Here is a 21,979-nt window from a genome sequence, read left to right on the forward strand (position 1 = left end):
ATAAAGCAGTCCCTTCCGTGGGGAACGCTCGAGGAATTTGCATAAGATTGTTTGTGTCGCAGTTGGGACGGTCGAAAAACGGATCCTCGAGGAGTTGAAAGAAGACGAAGAAGAAGGTCGACCGTGAGAGAAGCGTGTTTAACGAATGCCAATAATTTATGCCCGGACATGGTCGCGAGGAGAGAAAGACCGGCGTTGGTTCGAGCGAGCTAGAGCAACGAACAAAGTCATAAATACTGAATTGCAGACAATTCTCTCCTAGGTAGCTCAACTCCAGTTTCGTTCGCTCGAATTGCTCTTTCTAGCGTGTCACCGCTCGACTCCGGAAGATAATTGAAAAAAACACAGCAAATTTTCCGGATCACTCGACTCTGTCTGAAGTTAATAAAAGAATTTCTCTTTCTACCGAATCTTGCCAATCTAATAAGCTAATTGTCCCAAACATGCATTTGTTATATATTTTCACTGATCTGGCTCAGTTTACGATTGATTGCATAAGCTTTTAGCATTTCAAACCGGTAGCCAAAAGCTAAGTTTTTTCTTTCACTGTGCCATGAATATTTTCGGTGGTCGATTAAGAATTCGTTTCTCCTCTGGCTGACCCTCTTCCTCGGGCACTCTTTTTCTTTAGAAGTGAAATTGATTTTTACCAAGAGCACACGAGTTAAGTTCTGCTAGTAACTTCCAGAAGACAGAACTACCATTTTTCTGCTTTGTAATTACCATCGCTCAACGATTCTCCGAAAATATCAAAAACAATTATCTGCCACCGAGTTATCGCAAAGTATACCGGACACAATTCCTCGAGCACTTTTCAGTTCCGCTCAAACGTTTCTGTGCGAGAATCGTCCTCTGGCGCTCTCGAGTCTGGCGCAGAAGAGGGCCAAAGATAGAGAAGATCGCGAAGAGCCAGGTGATACTTGAAGAGCAGACAGAAGGGCAAAGAAGGTATTAAAAAAAAGAAGAAGAAGAAGAAGAAAGAAGGTAGCGTAGAAAGAAGGGCCAACATTCGCGACGGTGTCTCGAAGGCAACGGGGTCTCTGCTTCCGACTGCAGATACATTGCGACATAGAACCGGGGGTTAGTGTAGGGGGTTTCGTGGTGGTAGGAGAGGGGCGAAGGGACCGGCAACGGGGGGTGGTGGTTCGCTAGAGGCTCGAAAGGGGGATGAAATGCGCCGCGACGCGTTGCGGCGAAGCCAGAGAAAGACGGAATGAATTTCTGCTCCCGTATCCGCAGCATCCTCCATCCTTCTCCCTTCTTTCTTCCAACGTTTTTTCTTCACCCTTTTCACCTCATCGCACACGCTTTACATCCGAACGTTTTCCTCTCTCTTCACGTTCTTCTCTCCGCTTACCCTTAAAACGTTCTCTCTGTTCAACCTTCGACCGGATATCTTGATCCTTCTCTTCCGTATCTACCTCTTTCTCTGTTTCACCCTGTCGCGGTCCAGTCGAGTGTCGGCCCGTGTACCGAGCAGTTCACCTCGTGGCTGGCTCGTTCGCGAGATAAGGTGTGCATGTGAATCCTGGCTGGTTAGACGAGATCTTTCGCACCAGGGACCACCGTTTCGGACGACCTGGCCAGGATCGAGCTACAGGAGGAAGGATCCGCGCGACAGGATATCGGAAGGATCGACTCCGTGCGGATAACGCGACGGGAGAATCCACGTGGCTTGGAGAATAGACGCGTGAAAGGTAGAAGGGATAATTCTATCTCGGGAAGGGTGGAAAGGGTTCGCGTTTAGTATGGAAGGTGCACGAATATCGTGCGGAGTGTTTCCGAAAGGGGTGAAAATTTATCTGTGAATGAAACGAAAGTTTGTTGATGCAATTCTGTTAGGGTTGTTTTAGATGTTGTTTTAATCTGTACATCTTTGAGGGAATTTCTGAAGGTAAAATTAAATTTAAACAGCAGAATTTTAGTGCTTTCAAAGGTATAGAAGGTAAATATTTTTTTTCTAGTTTCATAGAAACTCTAGACTCTGTATCTTTTCATATTCAGAATGATGATTCGTCTCATTCGAACGAGTAGTTCCCTAATTACCTCCAGCTGGAAAATAAGCATGTCTAGCTTGCGCTATTCTCGAGTAGTCGAGAGGGGAAGCTTATTAAGCCCTGCTTCCTTCATTCTTCACAATTCTGAGAATCTTAAAATAAGGACAAGTCCAACCTACAGACTTGATCAATAAAAAGAGAAGAAAGAAAGTATCATTTTTACAAAACTTCGTCATCAGAGAAGGCTTTCAAAAACACTTTAGATATTCGATAAGCAGCCTTTATTTGATGTTGAAAATATCCAATAGATACATGGACCCTTGGTATTCCGTTCAGACGCGATCGAACTTGGATTATTTATAGTTTGATTGAAAATCGACCGGCCAGGTCCACGTGCTTGGGATGACAAAGCGTTGTCAGCTTATACAACCCTTAGAAACCGTTCGTTCTCCCCTGATTCTACGTTTCTACCAGTCGTAGACGGGCTTTTCGATCGTATCTCTGTTCACGAATCCAGGAAACCCGTAAGCAGCTTAGCCAGAGATACTCGAAGTGGTCTTAGGATGTAACGCGACTTTCCTACTGCTTTCACGGCCGCGCGAACTCCATTTCCGGCGAACGGGCGGGTGAAAATATTACGTGACACGAGTCGACGATGCTTCAAAGGATCGGAGTTTATCAGGTTTCACGGTTGATGAAAGCGAAAAACGTCTACTCGTTGCTCGTTTGGCCGCGTTTCGCTTTGCTCGCTTGTTTTCGACATTAACCACAAATATTCGATGCTTAATCCATTCATGTTCCAAATTCGGAAAGCAAGAAAATTTCACGTTGTGTTTTAATAAATACGATTCCTGATTTTATTATAAACATTCAATTTAATTTAGTTACGAATACCTTCCGAGGTAATCGAGGTGCGAGTTAATCGACCTCTATAAAACATTCGAATGAAACCGAATTGCGTCGGGTCAATTCATTTCTTTGACAAACAGGCTTTTCGTTGGCCATTTGACAATAACCGACTTCTCCAGCCCCGGTTTCTTTCTTTTTACTCCGTCGCGAGCATTAATCAAATTAAAATTCCCGCCTGCGATCGAAGAACGGTCTTTATGCGAGCCAAAGCTCAGTGGTACACCCTTTCGGTTTTCCATCGGCTTAATTTAATCTCGCGAGGAAGATTAACACAGCTTTGGTTATAAAACGAAAATATGCGGACTGTTTTACACATAGGGTAACGCGTATTTAGCCCCTTTAGAATGATTGCCTTTTCCTTTGTTCCTTTTTTTTAGTCGCTTGTATTTTGTTCAATTAACGCTAAAGCTAAATTTATCATTTTTAAACAAAAGAGTTTCACATATTAAATGATGTAAAATTTAAAAAATGGAAATGATACGAAATACAAAGTTAAATTAAAATTGGGGCTCTCTACATGGTCCGCCGTTCGAGGGTTGAAAAGATTCTAAATAGAGGAACAGATTGTAATCGAACGGGAATACGGTATTAATGTTCATCCAAGCGTGTCTCAAGGGTGCAATCAATAGGCTAACTCTCCCGGGTATAATTAACACGCTTCTCGATTTTATTAGCGTCATTAATTCTATTGTCACTTCAATGAACGCACCTGTACGTTATCCATTATGGCGGTGCGCGGTATCTGGCGCGAGAAAGCGCGGGAAAATCATCAAGATCAATGGCGCATAACCTCGCGTGCTTGATTGCCTCGCACACGGATCAACGTCGATAAAGTCTGTGGCTCGAGGGTACTGTTTCGATGAGAGCCACTCGATTCCGAGCACCCACTCTCCTATATATCCTACCAGCCAGAAAAACGACACCGGCGATTTAGTATACTTGCTTATTGCTTCCGTTTTTCGATAGCCGTGTCGATACGGTGATTTTCACGACGACCGCGCGACTTTTATTGCCTCTTACCTGGCGATTATCACGTGTTATTTGCATAAATGAAATACAACCGCGAACGCGATAAGGCTAACTTGGTAATTGATCTATTCTCCTATCTATAGTGAAAAATCTAAGGATAAAAGTGATATTTACCCTTTGACGCAAGCGAAGGCATGTAAATTTCTTATAAAAGGGAAAAAATGCGAAGATAAGAGGTTCCAGATTGGGTTCGCCCAAGGATCTCCCTAGAGTCTAGGGGCCTATATCAAAGGCAACCGATAAAGCGTACTTTGCCCCTAAGTGTACATATCTCTCTTACTACCTCCGATTACGCCGATCATCTTTCCATTTCTGCACTATTCGTCGATGCCTATCGAACCAGTGGCGCCTCCTTTGAGGATCCACCAAGAAGTTCGGAAATGTTGAAATTAGGAAAGGGGGCGTAACGCGGGGAAACTTTGGAACCCGTTAATAGGTTCGTAATCTGCTAACAAGCCAGATCGTCCGTAGCAGTTGGTAATAAATTTAGTCTTCCTGCGAGCTTTGTTAAATGAAATCGAACCGATGGACAGAAATGTGACCATCGTCGACGATACGCGACCAAGTGCATCAGGTGTTTACATTGGATCACGTGGTCCTGTTGTTTTAACCGCGAAACGCGTTATTTTCGTATTTCCCGCGCGACGTCGAGTAAAAATAACTTCCGAGAAAGCTTTAAGTATCGTTCCTTACCTGGCATTCGTCTGTCTCTCTGCGAAAGGTGAAGCCGCGAGCACGCCGGGTTGAAGGAGAGTCGCCATTCTACAAAAGGAAGAAGAAGCCAGTTATTTCGGTGCTAATTAAGTTGACACGTCCACTCGTATACGCGAAAGCACACGGTCAGTGGGGGACGGTGCCTAATTGGCACGGCGGCAACAAGATCATCCTTAATTGGTTAATTTGCGAAGAGGCACGAGAACCGATGCGTCGCGGCGCGGTCCAGTGTTGCAGGATGCAAACGCACCTGGACATCACCGGATAATCCTGCCACATTTGGGATCGAAACGCGAGCAACCGACCAGAGTCTACGATACCTCCTTAACGATAATCCGAACAACATTTCTTCTCTTCTATGACAAGTTCCTCCAATACGTGACCAAATTCGCGATCATGACTAGCGGACAGAGGAACAAATCGGTGGTGCATCCGGAACAACAACGGTACACGTACATGCCATGTCCACTCTACGACACCGGTGAGTTAATTTTACTGTCATTTTGCATTCTTTCCCGATTTCTTAATTTTAGAACAGGTAATAATAAGCGTATAATTAGAAAACTTTCGTAAATTTGGTGTTTCACTTTTAAACGGGAAAAAGAGTCGGATTTTCCTTCGACCAAAATGGGGGAATTGCATGCAAACGTTCCAAGTATAATTTTTTTATCATTAGAAGCAACTAACGATCGCATAGTGGGCGGAAATGCAAAAAATAAAGCCTGTGACTCGTTCCATAGGCTACTTGCGATAGCTGTTCCACTTACTTCGTTATTTGCCATTGGAATGCAAACAGAGGGACCGCAACGTTCTATAAGATTTCCTCTCGATCCTTGAAAGTTGGCGGGCGTGGTCCGTACTAAAGGAAATTGGGTTTCTATAACGGTCGGACAAAGTTTTCAGATAGTCGAATCGGAATGAGCAGGTTTTTCTCGCGGCATCCCTCGGTTCGTACCTAGATGTCTTTCGACTTAACAAAGGCTTCCTAATAAATAACTTTTTCATCGAACTTTTTCAATGAACCTCTCTTTCGCCTCTGGTGTTGCAAAAGTGATCGTATACATTTAATTGGTTGCCTTCCCTTCGAATCGGATTGCGTTATTTAAATCCGGTGTAAATTCAGCAACGAGGTTACTTCGGCCATCAATATTTATTAAATTTACACCGCTATGCGATTGTCCTCTATACGCACGGCTCATTTGAATACCAAAACCACGAAGTTTTCTAATTAAACGCGACAACAAACTAGTCGAGACTGCTCGCATACATTTTTCTGTCGAATAAATTATTTCTTAGACATCTAGCAAGCCTGTGAATTTGTTTTTTTATTCGATAGAAACGTCCGAGTTACACGATTCATCAAATTAGAAAAAAAACATCGGCACGATTAATGTCCCATCGCCTAGAGAAAGTTGCATGGTCCACGTGCATGCGGCCAATTACGCTTAGAGATTAATTATAGCGACAAACAATAATCCCCGGTTGCTCGTGATCCATCAACGTAATTCCAACGAGAGACGAAGCGTCGAGCGTGCAAATCCGACAAACTTTAAACTCGACTACATTCGCCGAGTATAGCGACGACGTTTACCCTGAAACACATGCGCTAAACTTTGACCGGGGCGGGGGATGATAAACGAGGCTGACGTTGAACGCGAATTCACGATGTCCTCGACGACGTTGAGCGAGCGAAGGATACGAAAAATATACCCAGCCGTTTCGTTAAACTGCTTTTAAACAGCGATCGCGTGAAATAACGAATGTCGTTTGATCTTCGAAATTGTGCTCGGAAGGTATTTGCATGCCGTTCGATCGCGAGGAACAAACGACAAAGCGGATCGACGGTACAGGGAAGTTAAGTAACCGAGGGGAAAAAAGCCGATATTTACAGGAGGGCTGCGACGGGACGTTTTCATTCGTCACGCTGTTGGTTACCCGAGTCGACGGAAATTGCAATTAATCCGGGAACAGGTGGTGTCCGTGCCGTTAACCACCGCGTTGCATAATGAAACAAACGGTGAATGAAACATGAAGCGACACGGCCCACTAGCGAATCATTACAAATCGCATTGCGACAAACTGTTTACATCCCCGGGGAAAGATTTTCCATCCCGACGACGATGTTTGAGCCTGTGACTTTTTCATTGGCTCGATAAACATCGGAAATTCTATGAAGATCGTCTTCGAGTCGACTGTTTAATTAAAGAAACTTGTCTCTTCCACGATGTCGAAACGAGCCAACTATTTGACCATGCGGACCGTGAACTATCGGCCACTACCGATGGAACTATTTAACAGAGAACCAAGTGACTGTCGATAGAATTGGCACATCGTGTTCGATAATTTGTCGAGTAACTTTGAAATGATAGGTACATCGAGAGAGAATCCTATTTAACCCCTTCCGTCAATTCCTCTACATTTTCTCTAGACGGTATTTTAAAAATATATTTCGATTTTCCTGTCGAATTCTAGAAACGACAAACTGTTGAAGGTTATCGGTCAGTGAAGGCAAATAAATTCGCACCGCAGATAGAACCGCGTCGAATAAACAGGAACGAGAATAGGTGAATTTATTATCCACGGTGATTGTTTATTCGATCCTGATAACTGGTTTGTTTTTCGTTCGATTATTTATAACGCCGTTGGCAGAGAAAAGATGTAAAATCATGGTAATGCGGAGGCTCGAACGTGCATAATCGATCCGCGTATTGTGTAAACAATTTATAGCTCTTTTGAATTTTAAAAAAACGCTATATCTCGCTTGCAGCTGGTAAAAGTTAGCGTGTTTGTATCGACACTCGACATTTTTTCGAATCTTTTCCATATAAAATGTAACATTGTAGAAGTGAATAATTCCGGATTCTAGGAAAGGTTAAACCTCCGGAGGAATGCAAAATTAGCTCGCAATCTAAACGGTGGCTAGCTGTAAAGAAGTCAAGGTTGCTCGCACGGCACTGCACACGGAGAAAAAAGAAATTTTGCACGGGCGCATCAAGGTGTGCAATCGATTCTGATGCAGTCGACTAGGCGCGCGCCTACCATTCCCATTACGACCCTGTTCGACAGATACAGGGTGTTTCAAAAACATTGCATACCGTCAGAACTCTAGATTCTTCGGGTGAAAACAAATCGAAAAGTTCTCTACCATTTTGTCGTACGAGGCTTCGTTATTGAGATATGAGCGATTAAAAATTGGGCGGGTGACTTCCGGGGTGCCCTGTTTAAACGGTCACGTGAGCAGGGCACCCCGGAAGTCGGGCAGTCAATTTTCAAACTGCTTATATCTCCGAAACGAAGCCTCGGATTGAAAAATGGTAAAGGACTTTTCGATTCATTTTGATATTTTCATGGTGTACAATATTTTTTAGACATTCTGTATATTTCACGATTAAATATTAATTGCCTTGTTGCACGTTCGTGGGACTGACAAACAGTGAAAGGCATATATTACGCGACATTGACGTTGCTAAATAAATGATCAATTAGAAGGGAACTCATAAATCGTCACGGTCTTGGTTACAGAACCTGTATCGAACCAGCTGATCGTAATAACTATGTAACACGTTGATCGCTATGGGAATAAACGATCGAAGGAAAGGAAAATTTTAAATATCATTAGTGTTACATTTCACATTTGATATTTTCCTACGTTTTCCATATTAGATCAATCACAGCTGCTTAATGTATTGCATAATAAATTGATCAACGATGATTAATGAAACATGTAGGGAAAAAGGTGATTGTCTGGGGTCATTGTTTATGACACTGTTACAAATGACCCAATATAATATTTCTTTGGTGAAAATAACTATAAATTACACCGACAAGTAAGTTTGAAGTGATTTATATCGAGGTTAACGACTCTGGCCAGGGATCACTTGTCGCCTTTGCATACAATGTACAGAAAGTGTGTTTCCTTGCCAGAAATACACTTTCCGTGACTTGTCAAGTGTTTGACGAACAAACAAGCTTCTCTAAAAAACAATCAAACGTATGCATCTAGTATTATGATTCCAAAACATGCTATGGAAAATTATTATGTGTTTCTCGACCATATTTAAGAAACAACGAAAGAGTCGAATGACCGGTTAATACGGAAGTGATCTTGTGCCAAATTGTATTCAGTAAATTTTACGAATCGTAAACTGCAGCTGTAATTTTGTCAAGCTTCCACCAATTTTACGACTACTTGTTGAACCGTTCTCTTCGAGACCAGGATCCCTTCGCTGTTTTCAGAAAGTTTACGTTCTTTCTGCCACACTCGTGGCTGGGTCGTTTCGGTTATTTCAATTTATTCTTCTCCTAAACTATGATATTATATAAAGCCCCACTTTCAACTCGCTTCGAAATAAATATACCCGCGCTCGAGACCCTTAGAATTTCGAGAAACTATCATCGTTATTATTACTTCTTTCCTTCTACAAAATTATATCGAATGAAATTATTAAACATTTCCGTGGCACGTGCGAATGCAGAATCGATTCATTTTCGCGAGTTGTCACGACTCTGATATCGATTCGTTGGCCTTTACTTCGCTTACACGCTCGTCTCCTGAACATAAATCGAATTTTCCATGTCGTTTGTTCCTTCTGAACCACGATCGGCCAAGAGATTTAAACTTAAGTGTGTTATTTGTGCACCAAGTTATTTTGCTATCGGCTCCTAGAAAAATATTGTCCATACAGAGTTTAAAGATACTTCCTATGGATAATGAAAATGATCTAAAGTACTTTGACGTTTGAGAATGTATGGAAGCGTGAACGTAGAATTCGAAACACGATTTGGTTCCTTTTAGTGTTGGCGCGTTTATTCGAATGGCGCGTGCAACGCGAGCTAGCTGTTCGAGAATGCGAATCTATATTTTGCCCAACTGCAAACGTATTCGCGGTACGCCGTCGCGAATGCAAAACTGGCCTGGCTTGTTGTATGCACCGACATGGTCGACGAATGCTTTAACTTCATGGAGATTTCGTGACAACGCGTCGCATCGACGATCACGTTCGAAACTTTGGTTACCTGGTTAATAGGGTTCACTTTCTGAAAGCCTATCAACGAGATTTTTCACCCCTATCATTGCTTGTTGATTGGAAATAAGATTTCTCGAGCTTGTTAACGAGACCTCACGCGACAGAATCGTAGAACCCCGCACTTGAACTCCCGAGTTCAAGTTTAACCCTCGCGTTCTACTTACGTGCGAATGCCATGGGAAAACTTCTATCGACTATAAGAAAGTTCATTAAATAAAAAGAGAACTTCTACTTCGACTTTGAAAAAAAACACACTTTTATTGTTGGTGTTATCAACCCAGTCTCCATTTGAAAATGATTCGGCTATCTGTACTTCTCGAAACGAAACGACCAAATCACTGATAGTTAAGGAAATATAGAGCACCGGCCATTAAGAAGATTAGCAGAGGTCGTTTCACTCTGATAAGCTCGACGATCGATTGCCATGACACTGCGAAATCGACGCGTCCCATCGATTTTCCTCGTTTTTCAAGCACCTTGAAAGTATTCATAGTTTTTGTCGTTCGGCCAGCGACGTTGATACGTGCGTTAACTTTAGTCCGTTAGACGAATGCCAAGAATACGTTCGTTGTTGATGAGATATTTTTGTTCGGAGGAAAGAAAAGACGGTAAGAAACGGAAAATGAAAGTCTCCTTGAAAAGATAACAAGCAAACACGAAATAGCATCTTAAAATAAAAAAAAATAAAAAGCTTGAAGGATGAATACATTCAAGGCAACTCTGAATGTGCTAATTAGAAATAAGCGTGTATATAATTATAAATATGCGCTAATTGCGAGCGAGCGCGCTGCTCTCTCGCAGTAGAATACTCCGCGGTCAGACAAGTAGTAGCGCGATCAGACATTTCTCAGCCGGGAAAGATGATACTCCAACGATGGTGAATGGAACTAATCAAATCCTAATCACCGTGAAATTTTTCCCGTCCCTTTTTCCACTGAAATTACTTTGTTTTTCATTACCATCTACAAGACTCTGGTTTAAAAATCAACGAGTATTGTAACATCTTTCAATCATCGATAATGTTATGTAAAAACTTCTGGTTCATCGTTGGAAGAAGATTGCCAAGTTGATCTGCATGTTCCTCGAAGCCGATCGTTCCTCTTATGCTAACTGACCCGTGAACAGAGATGGGCGAAAATTCGCTGGCAAAATTTTTGGCGAGATTCGCGTGTTCTCTCGCGTTGGCCATCCGCGATATTCTGAATTATGGTGACGGTCCGTCGCCATAAATCTCGGTCCATTTTTCATCCGTGAAATCTCCGCGTTAACGCCTCCTATCCGATGAATCGAACTGTTTTCAATTTTTCTCTCCAAGTCCTTGACATTATTTATACACTGCCGTAAACGCAGAACACACTTTTTTCATTGAAATGAATTAGAATCAGTATTCTATGCGTTTGAAAGAATAATACTTTAGAAGGATTGCAGAGGGAATATTCTGTAATTCGATGCAGATGGTTTTAATGTCGTTCACAGTTTGACGATTCGGTTTATATGGAACACTTGTTGATCTTTCCATTCCTTGCGACGTTTCTTTTATATTCCTTTTTACTTGTTTTCCATATCGCGTCTCTGTCTGGATTTCATACCGGAAAACAGAGAAATGTGTCGCTATAACGTTGTTGAAAGGTATAATGATCTCTTGCTTTTATAAGGCACGTGTTTCTATTAGTAACCAAGGTGCTTTTAAAAAAGCTTTCAAATCGTCGAGTTTCGCGAGTACTTTTAACGGAACCGTACAAGTATTTCCAGTCTTAAGTCCATCGTACATCCCGAAACAAATTTGCATTCACGCGAAACTTTCTCGTAACAAGAAGTTCCGTTGTTTCACTTGGGATTTATCGACTTATTACCGCGACTCGACTTGCCTCATAAATCCTACTTTGTAATTAGAAAAATTAATTTCACGTTAAATGAATTTCATATAGAATTTCATAGGCTTTTTAAGGATAAAAGCTCGGAATCTTACATTTATTCCTCGAATTATTATCGCGAGACGGAAAACGATTACCGGTTCGCGTGATTCAATGGGCAAAGAAATTTTGCAATAAAGTCCTTGGAATTTTTCATGGGTGACAAAAAAGGAAGTTCTAATAATATTCACGGCGGGCAGTTTGCCAGGAGAATTGTTTTTTAAAAGTTTCCACGTCCGGGACTGGGGTTAGATTAGTAATAGATTAGGATTTCTTTAGAGAGGAGAAGGTGAAAATCGAGGCGTAGTGCGTTCGCGAAGTTTTTGGCACTGCTCCGTGGCCACGAGACGTCGCGAGGCTGAAACATAGCCTTCCTGTATCGCTTCTTAGCCTAACATCGGTCTCGGCGCGAGCTTAATTGTATCTAAACACGAAAAGGAAAGAACTGTTAAAACAAAGGCGAGAAACCACCTCGACGACGTCCAAAACTCGCCAGATCATTCGTGGCCAAAAATCATCGCGTTTCCGTGAGCGTCGTCGTTGGCCAGCGGAGTGACGGTGGAGCGGACGATCGACGTGAACGGGCTCTGGTCAGCGTCGCGACGCCTCGTGCACGTTCAGTGCTAGGCTGTCGGCGCGTGGCGAAGCTCACCATCGCTCTTTGCAACTCGTTCCCTCGAGGGCACGTGGAATCTAGCATTTGTATCGATCGATCTTCCGCTCGATCCGCGAGCGATCGAGCCGAACTAGGTCTCCAGGGTCGAAGATAACCCGTTGCGTTGGCTTGACCTTGACGTTGGGCGATACACAACATCAACCGTGAATATTTCAACGGAACATTGTATCGATCTGAGGTGCAAACGGAACACGTGTCTCGCGATTCGATCTCGTCTGCCTGTTGGCTCGGTTTTGCCCTTTTTTCGCATCCGGCAGCCACGCAGCGCTCGAATCATCATCAGGTAGCATCTGTGTCAAATCGTTGTGAGATCAATTGTTGTTGAGAGGTGTTCGTGGCAAGCAACAACGAACTGTACCGTTACGTTTTGTTCTCTCTCTCTGTGTGTTTTGTGTGCGTTGTTCCCTTGTCCGTGTCTGTGAATTACTATTATGTGTGTGGGGTTATTGTGGCGGGATAAAGTTGACGGTGTCTACCCTGGCTACGTGTTATTTACCCGTTCTTCCATTTCCTACCGTTTGCGGACAGAGCCACGCATTCTTTCTCCCTCGTGAAATCCTCAACATGTCTGGTTTTATTCGTGAATCATATGTACATATGTGGATCAAGACGTTGTATCGACTCGAAAACGCGGTTACGAGATTGTGGATCCTTTTTACGCTTCGCTGTATTTTTTCTGTAGTCGTAGACAAGTCTCATGACTAATACAAAGTGTCTGTTGGTGTACAGCAGTGCTGTCCAGGATATTTGTTTGATTTTCGAACGGCTGCAGAAGTATTAATTCTGGAGATATTTTTAGAGAGTACAGTGGACAGCACTGCTCTATGGTGTAAACTCCATACCAGGCCTGCACAGCAAGTAGCGTGACAGGGAAGTTGCCTCTTGGTTTCTGACACCACTGTTCGCAAGTTCTCAACTTCTGTCGACCAGAAATACCAAATTTGTCAGTTTCACTTTATCTTCAAAGTTGAATTTCCGCCATCTAACTGCTGGCCAGTAAAAATGAGATCCCCCTCGAGGCAACTTGATGAGCAGGCCTCTTCCACGCCATAACCGTTCGTTGTGCTTGATGTTCGCTTTCCATGTGCCGGAGTTTGTGCATGATATCCGGTACCATTCGCCGGCGAACGAACGAAAGCAAAATGGCCCTTCGGTTCGGTCGATCAAACGCGTGAACGGAGAAACGCGGACGGTTTTTCTTTCATCTTTTTTAAGCGAAGCGTCCGGTACGTGATTTTGAAATCGTGGTAACGATTGTAGGAAGGCACGATTCGCTTTGCCCCGGGTAAAATCTGACCGACAGGCCAAGTGTCGTAACTCGAAACGTCAAACGATTGCCAGCTTCAACTTCATCGGTGGAAATTCGAGGGAAAAAGGACACTATTCCTGACCAGGCGTTCATTAATTCTTGTTTACGTTGAATATCGGCTGAACTAGTTCACGATTCTTGAATTTCCGTCGGCCGATATTGCATCGCGTTGACGCTTGGCTACGATACAGCCAGTCGACGGTGTCAAAAACGTTTGTCTAGAAATACCCGTGACAATAATGCGTCTTTTCGAAGAAGTACACACGCAATCTTCATCTATAACGAAGGATTACAAAGGACTTCGAACGTCTTCGTTTACGTGGAAAGTTTGAGAGATGAAAGATATCGGGTTATCGCGGATCAATCTTCCCGATTGATTATCATCGATTTTCGAGAAAGGTTTGAATCGCGTTTTACTGGCTGCGCCATGAATACTATCGTGACAAGACAGTCCTTGTGGTTGCGGCAGATCAATCGAAAGACTCCCTAGTTAGAGTCAGTGCTGTTGGGTCTAGCAAACATGCCTCGTGGTGAGAAGGTCAAGTCTCGTGTCTTTATTTTCACTCCATTCGTGTAAATCGTCAAAACTTTTAATTCACAAAACACAGTTACTTGAGTATTTATACTTGTGCAAATTGCCGGGGTGTTTAACCCATTATCTACCAAATTTTTTATTGTTGAAATTTTTGGCCGGATAAGTTATATATATGCATATTTTTGGCACCGAGTAGTGTACGTAAAATTCCAAAATCCCGAAATGGGGATCGTGGCAGCTAATGGATTAATGTTATGCCACAGCAGAAGAATACATTTGTGAAGTACATCTTATGTTATTCCTTTCCTTAGTATGGAAAGTATTAAGTTATAAATTAATTCAAGAATAATATACACAATGCTATAAATTGAATCGGGAATATCAACGAGGTGCACGTATCAGAAGGATAAAGGAAAATTCGTGATGTTCGCGTGACACGCGACTGTCATTTCCAAGGCGCAATTATAATCCTGAACCTTGAAGTCTCCAGCTAAATCGAGCGCGATCAAATCGTCCTCGTGCTCAGCTTTAATCCTACCATGTTCAAATCGTATTAGTTTGTTCCACGGAACGATTTCATTCCGACCGATCGAAGCCAGTTGCTCGTGATTAAGACAGGACGAAAAATATGAGATTATAGGGACGCTCGTTAAATCGTCTTTCAAAAGTTACTCGATGAAGAGTACAGCAAACTATAAACTTCGAGTGGCGACACTTGGCGCGAATCGTTCCGGGTCTTCCAACGGTACCCTGACTCTTGCCGCGGGTAGAACGAACCCCTAACAAACGAATAACTCGCTCGAGTGTGCCAGGATACAGCAGTACCTCTTTAAAACACTTCTCTCTCCAATAACCTTATTTTCCGTCGGGAAACAAGTGAGGAATGTTCTGATCGCAAGTGCGGCCGTCGATTCCACAGACGAAGCTCGACAGCGGCGCAAGACTAACCAGTATCCCACATCGCTGTTCTCGTTTCTATATCCGCGCCTCCCCCACACAAACCGAGATACATTACATCGTCGATCGAAAAACCGTCAAACGAACGTACCGAAAACGCGGCAAGGCTCACGAAGTCGAGATAAATCGTGAAAAATATGGGGAGACTGGCTAGGGACGCTTTCGTGATCGTCGAGCACCGTTAGAACCACCACCACCGCGGTGTTTCGTTCACACGCGGTAAAACAATTCCAAGCAGACAAATAAAAACCGCGGGGTTGAACGACCCTTAAACGACACACGACACACGTCGTACACGTGGACGGTCCAACTTAGCACACTCACGGTCAGTCATGAATCTTATGTTCCGCAAGAACTTCGGCGAGAAGGGATTCGGTGGTGGTGGCGGAGGAGGAGGAGGAGGAGGAGGAGGCGGAGGCGGATTGGAGGGTCGCACGACCCTCGGAAATACATACGGGCCGGCTACATTGGGGTACACGGGGACGCGGTTCGGCGTGGTGCGCGGCGCCGGCCAGTCGGCCGTCGGGACGCGCGCACCCATCCGACGCAGCAAAGAGTTCGGCTACTTCCCTTCGATGGCGGATCACGAGCACCAGGGCTTCGGATACCGGACTCACTTGTTCCTCACGCCACCGACAGGCGGCGCCCTCGGCTCGCCACCGGAAGAACCAACCGAGAGATTGGGCCCACCACCGAGGAAGAGTTCCGGTCCTCATGTAATCAAGTGGGGGGGCGGTGGTGGTAGCGGGTCTGGACAGGGGTCCAACGCTGGGACCCAAGCGAAACGGAAGCAGGCACAGAGCGTGCTGCAGAAGGAATCTTCCGAACCACCGACACCGACTGCCTCCAGACAGGTAGGTGGAACGGATTGCTTTCAAAGCAGAGAGTAGGTATTGGTAGTGATTAGTATGTAGATGTTAGGGTGAATGAACTTTAACCCTTCTATTGGTTTGATCAAAGCTTGCGGTAACGTTGAATTTAGTTAGACTGAAAACTCACTAACTAATGAAAGTTGATTCTCTAGCTCGAAGATACCGAAATTAATCTTCAGTCACCGCAATCAATCGAAGCAAGAGATTGACGATCGCGGGATGCTACCTAATCGCCCGTGTGATCGTTCGCTCGTGTCTAATCAAATACTTCGATTCAGGTGTTGCCAGCTGGAAATATGGGTTAAATTTAATCAGTCCCTCCCTTCAAGTTAAGAGACTACTGTTCCAATTTACGTGGACGTACAGCTATTACAAGAATAGCAACTCTATAACCTTTTGGTTAAAGATACAATCACTTTCATTCCTACGTCAGTCTGATCAACTTCCTAAAACAAGAAAATCAGCGTTCTCAGTTTCGAAGATGAAGCGTTTACGATCGTGTTGGTTCGATTCGCGCCGATAGAATACCGAATCCTTACAAAACGAATGGAACACGAATCATAGCAAATCTTGTTTTCCCGTCGACCTATCAAGCCTGTAAGACGAATCGGGGACACGATACGTCGGGTTATCGTGCTCGCCTCGATTAAAGCTTGTTGCTCGACGAAAGTACAGGCTAGACCTCATACAGAGAAACTATATGTATGTATATGTACCGGGGAGGATGATAATTTTTGGTTAGCAAAGGTCGAGTTCCTCCTGGAAATTACACGTTGTAACCGACCGGTCGAACATGTCGGTTCGCTATCGACGAGTGGCTACCTGAAACACGGCCAACCGGACACTCGTGACGATATTTCAACGGGAAGTACACGCCTCGGGTTGGATTCACGTACACGCGGATACGTAGCAGCCTCTTCGGAATACACTGGGATCGTTTCGCAAATTATGGAGGATACGAGTCCAACCGCATAAAGTTACACCTACGCTGTACTAACCGGCACGCAAACTCCCTATCTTATTGCACGCCAAGGCGGATCTCGCGACGTCCCATAAATATCCTCCCAGTAAACCAACAACTAGCGATGGGATTGATACATATTGAAAATGCTCAAACAATTGAATGCTTCATTAATCATATGAAAACCACCCCCGAGTGTTCTTAGATTTGAATAAATTTTGGCACATTGATAAATTATATCATCTACACACGAATCTCGTATTTGAGAAAATTTCAAAATTCTACGATGGATGTTGGGTACCGTGCAACGCGAAGCCATTCGTCAGACCGAGTATTACAGCATCTTCGGCAGAATAGGTAACGAAAATCTACAAACGCGATCGTGTCGCGTTTCCGCTTTCCCTTCGAATGTAAATGTATCCAGAACGGAATAACGTCTCTTGCTCGAAACGTGGAACACGCTTACGTTTGCAAAGTGTCTTTTTTAAATCTTTTTTACGTATCGGTAAAAATTTATGGGGAAGAAAGAAAGTCTATAGAAATCTTCAGGAAAATGTTCAAGGGAATTAAATGAAGATTTCTGATTTCAACGACTAGCAAATGGTGGAATCAATTTTCTGATAAACTTGACTCGGACATGGGATTTTCCGGTATCGATGGGTACACCGGAAATCCTCCAAAATCGCGATTTATCTTCTCGTTTTAAAAGGAACGAAGATTTGTAATGTTCAGATAGTTGGATCAATACTTTCGCTTGATATTGTAATTTTTTGTGGAGAAAGTGGAAGGTTACTGTCGCACGGTAGTCAAATACCAACTCCAGGGATTAATAGGAGCAAAAACGGCTTTGAAAATGTCAAATGCCGAGACAAAATGCCAAGAACGATCAAGAGCGTTTACGCGTGGCTATAAATCACGAGTCTACGCGAGGGTACAACGAAGGGGACGACGTTAACCTACGTCTAGAGACGAAGGTGTCTTCAACGTTTTACTCGCAACCCCAGGGGTGTTGTTTCCCAGATATGTGGTTGTTAAAAGATGCAACAAACTCTCGCTAAACTTTGACACCAGCGAATACGTTGCCGATATCTGTGATTCTATTCATTTTGAGAAGACGATAGAAGAAGCAGTGAAACTTGGAGAGAATTGTACCTGTTTAAATTAATTTCAAATTAGATTCGACATTGTGTAGCGAAGGGTTAAAGTTTGAGGGTAACTTTAGCGACAGTAGATGGACGTTGGCGTGAACAGTCTGACTAAAGTTAATTATACCGAATTGTATGGCGTTCGTAGGTTTCCTTCAGTGGTAACCGGGCATCCGGCGCGTACACGCCCCTTGTGGTTTCCGGGAACAGTCCACCACGAAGCGAACCGATCTCTCTGGCCACTTTGGACCGCGACTGTTTCATCATTCCCCTCGCTTCTCTCGAACGATTTCTACCAGCTGGAGTACCGGTACGTGCTACGAATCCCATAGGAAATTTCATCCAACAATCTTCCCCATTCTTTACATTCACCTCTTTAACGTTTATGCTACGCGAAAGTGAAAAGACATAAAAAATCTTCGCATGCCTGATTTGTATTATACATATATAAAGTTTATTTCCTTTTGTCACGAAGTCTATCTATTAACATTTATATCTCTAACCAGTTATTTTAAAACTTTTGATTCTACTCGGTTTGATCGTGTTGCAAACACGTTTCACAACCAGGAACTGTGCGTATGTTTTGCAACGAGTTCGTTTAACGTCACAACCTTGCGTGCAATCGTAATGATCGATAAACCAAGTCGCGCTAAAATGTTCTCTCATAAATTCATCAGAAGCTTCATCGACTGGTTTCGATCAAATTCTAAACAGATCCGACAAGAAATTGAAACATCTCGATGGCTTCGTTCGTTACAAATTGGGTCACCAAATAATTCTATCTGTACAATGATTTCATCGTTACGATATGCACAAGGTATGTTAATCGAGAATGCACCTGCTGAAACCAGAATGCTCGAGTTATTGGCCTTAGAGTTAGTTACGACCTTGCTGGCACGACCTCAACAAGGTAAAAATAGATAAAAGCGTCACTGTCGAGGTGGAGTACAACCAAAAGTTCGATGAATGACGTATCGATCGTAGAATAAACATTGCCGATTACCTTATTAATATTTTCACCGACCCTCAGTTCGTACAATTGATATGCGACTAATATTAAACAAATTTCAAAAATGTTTCTACTTACATGATGGTGAAAGTTAACGTTGGATGCTGGCCAAATCCCCATCAGTTGATTAATCGTTTTCTTTCTTCAATCACAGCTTTGTTTCGACTCGTTGCAGCACGCTCCGATCGCAGATAAAAAGAGGCCAGGAAGTCCTCTGTCGGTCCTCGAGGTCGAAGACCCGAAACAATGCGTTCTCGCACATTTCATGACACCTCTGGAACCGCTGGATCCTCTGATCGAATCCCCGGTTTCTCATCCACTGGTTTTGCAAAGGGACACAGCGGCCGAACTGGTCGCCGAGATAGCACCATCCGCCTCGCAGAGTATTCTCTTAACAAACATGGAAAAGAATGGTTAGTATCGATCTATGAAGATTCTATTTATACGTAAGTAATTAACGAGTATGATTATCATTTCAGCGGACTTCCCGTTCATCACGTATTATCTGATAAACAAACAGAACACCGATCCCGTGGATTTTTACAACGAGGTTCAATGCGCTGCACTGAGGAAGTTCGATCCTCGCGACCTTCGATACGCGGCCAGTCACACGTTGGATTTGTTCAACGAGGTGGCGACAATAGCGAGGCCACCATTGGAACCACCTGGTGTGAGACCACCGATTCCGTCCACCGGCTACATTGTCTCGATTTTCAAGGTGTTCGAGGGTGACGATGGCCTCAAGTTCGAGCAGAACTGGCTCTACTGGACCGGTACTCTTTCCGTCTTTCAAAATTCAAGTTCAAGGATCTCCTCAGGGTTGCAAGGTCTAAGTTTCAACTGAATCTGTTCCAGGTGCCCGCATGATATACCGATACCTGCCAAAATCGGTTGGCTTGAGACGCATCACCCTGCACAAGTCCATGTCACAAGGCGACAAGATGTATCTACTGATCTGCGAGTGCTCGCAGTTGCAAGACAATCTCTCCGCGGCGGCTATATTGTTGCCGGCTTTACGCGCTCGATTATGCGGATACACCGGTCTCTATCGACCCTCGGTGTGCTTCTGATTTCTCAAGAAACGCTGACAACGCGTTACCGATGGTAGACTACACTTTAGTAGAGCTACTTTGTGAAATTACAAACGAACAAGATGCAATAACGGAAACATTGTTACAAGATAATCTTCGAGGATGGAACAATATCTGCTCGGGGCTCGTTTCGTTCAACTGTAAAAGTAGCTCGCAATACTGGTAGTTTCGAACGATACGCTTCTGTCGTCAACAAGAATTTCTCCAGTTTTATAAAGTCACTTGTATTTTTGCATCGCCAAGAGACGGCGGTTACGAGTTCTACGCTCCTTGTAACGCGTCGCTTACGATCTTATCGAGCTCTTACTGCCGACGTTTCTTACGAATCTAGCAATTTCACGAAACGAGCCCTTCCCATGGACGATTGTTCAATAAGCTATCGGAAAGTCGGATATCTATCGTGTTTAGTGATCTCTGAATGGAATCGTAATGGGGAAACACCTTCGTATACGCTTTAGGGATATCACGATGAAAAATCTGTACGCTTCGGGATGCACACCCGTCTAGTTACGCCTCTCTGGCCTGTTTGTATTTTTCGACTTTACATACATATTTCATCCAGCGTTAAGGCAAGCGTAACTGGCTGCTCGATACAATCGGGACGACTCTTGCATGTACATACCATTAGGGACACGCGAGACACTTTTATTACTATCGACGACTATCGATTAAATCGCTAACTACATATCATATACTCGATAAACTGTGATATTCGAATGATTACCGCATATATCACACAACGAACGCGACGAGAATATCGCCAAACATTCTCGACAAAATACTCTTGGAATACTACTTGACGAACCGATTTTCAACTCGACACGACATAGAACCGTCGACGTCGATGATACTCCGTAAACGTAATCCATCGGATCTTTTATTAATTGCATTCACACGTTTGATATTACATATCTTTGCCTGGATTTATCGATACTCGCGGATTTTGATTGCGACACGGGCGAATAATGGATAAACTACAACTTTGAAATCGAAACTGAGTAAATTTGAAATTTATACTTTATTCGCCGGCGAAGATTCGAACGGTAGATCTCCCGCCTTTTTTTCTGGGAGGAATAGGTAGATGGATCAGAAGACACGGGGAAAGCTTAATCAGATTTTTCTTAGGTGCCCGTAGAAATTTTAGAGAGAGGACGAGTAGCATGAATTGGCATTGTAGTACAAACAAGAAATAAAATAATAAAAAGGAAGAAAACAGATATTAAAAACGTATAGTCAATATACGCTTGTTGCATACAGACAATAGCTAGATCGATTGCGCAGGCGCGATCGATAATTTAGATTTATAAGAAACCGACGGCGTATACTTGTAAAAATACGTCCCCTTCATACTCGCTGAAACAAAACGTGGAACAAGATGCTCTTAAGTATAAGACGACGACAAGAAACAAATAAAACAAAGACTCGCGATTTTACTGTGATCCCACGTGTATCGCGACGAAACGATACACGTCGTTAATACGTGTGCGATTGAGTGAATTCGATACGTGAGGTGTGATTGATTTTTCTCTCATTCGAGTTAAACACCGTTGAATACCGATTATTTGCCTGCACAAGTTTGTTTACCAGAATAAATTTGCTCCACGCATCGGAGTACGCCTCTTCAGGGTAACTTTGCGATCGTACGAGGATCGAGTTATACGAGCGAATCTAATCGCGAATACAGACATCCAATTGTTTCATTGGACAAAATCGGATTGTACCATACATTGATACTTCGCAATTATAATAGATTTATTATATCATGTACAACGAATAATAATGAAATAATAATAATAAATCACTTCTAATATTACATCTTACAAACTATAATATGT

At 43.3% G+C, this 21,979-nt stretch overlaps 2 protein-coding genes across 9 annotated transcripts in view; one reads left to right on the forward strand and one right to left on the reverse strand.

The window, feature by feature from the left end:
- The window catches only part of LBR (lamin B receptor), a 58,544-nt gene that overhangs the window by 35,914 nt on the left and 651 nt on the right, over window positions 1-21,979 (reverse strand). Inside the window, exons 1-3 of one of the 2 annotated variants that reach the window (XR_013063146.1) lie at window positions 9,841-11,396; window positions 5,417-5,508; window positions 4,629-4,697 (exon numbers count right to left, since the gene is read on the reverse strand). The gene's annotated coding sequence lies outside the window, so the exon portion shown is untranslated. Of the gene's footprint in view, window positions 1-4,628; window positions 4,698-5,416; window positions 5,509-9,840; window positions 11,397-19,131; window positions 19,444-21,979 lie in introns of those variants that run through there. The other variant, XR_013063145.1, reaches the window with a different exon arrangement.
- Window positions 1,445-21,972, forward strand: LOC117602781 (uncharacterized). Of its 7 annotated transcripts, XM_034321232.2 has the most exons (7): window positions 1,445-1,697; window positions 4,657-5,130; window positions 15,706-15,920; window positions 18,193-18,354; window positions 19,208-19,466; window positions 19,533-19,826; window positions 19,909-21,972. In XM_034321232.2, the coding sequence occupies exons 2-7, from the start codon at window positions 5,046-5,048 to the stop codon at window positions 20,121-20,123; spliced, it is 1,230 nt and encodes a 409-aa protein (XP_034177123.1). In that variant the 5' UTR covers window positions 1,445-1,697; window positions 4,657-5,045; the 3' UTR covers window positions 20,124-21,972. The 7 variants fall into 7 exon arrangements, with proteins under 7 accessions (XP_034177123.1, XP_034177118.1, XP_034177119.1 ...); XM_034321227.2 differs by lacking the exons at window positions 1,445-1,697; window positions 4,657-5,130 and adding an exon at window positions 11,396-12,624 and having other exon boundaries at window positions 15,029-15,920; XM_034321228.2 differs by lacking the exons at window positions 1,445-1,697; window positions 4,657-5,130 and adding an exon at window positions 11,396-12,619 and having other exon boundaries at window positions 15,029-15,920.

The sequence above is a fragment of the Osmia lignaria genome, chromosome 12 (assembly GCF_051020975.1).
Source record: "Osmia lignaria lignaria isolate PbOS001 chromosome 12, iyOsmLign1, whole genome shotgun sequence".
Lineage (NCBI taxonomy): Eukaryota > Metazoa > Arthropoda > Insecta > Hymenoptera > Megachilidae > Osmia > Osmia lignaria.

Coding starts and splice junctions, on each gene's coding strand:
- LOC117602781 (XM_034321224.2), top strand. CDS start 15,399: ATGAATCTTATGTTCCGCAAGAACTTCGGCGAGAAGGGATTCGGTGGT. Junction 19,467..19,532: donor AACAAACATGGAAAAGAATG/GTTAGTATCGAT, acceptor TTATCATTTCAG/CGGACTTCCCGTTCATCACG. Junction 19,827..19,908: donor GAACTGGCTCTACTGGACCG/GTACTCTTTCCG, acceptor AATCTGTTCCAG/GTGCCCGCATGATATACCGA.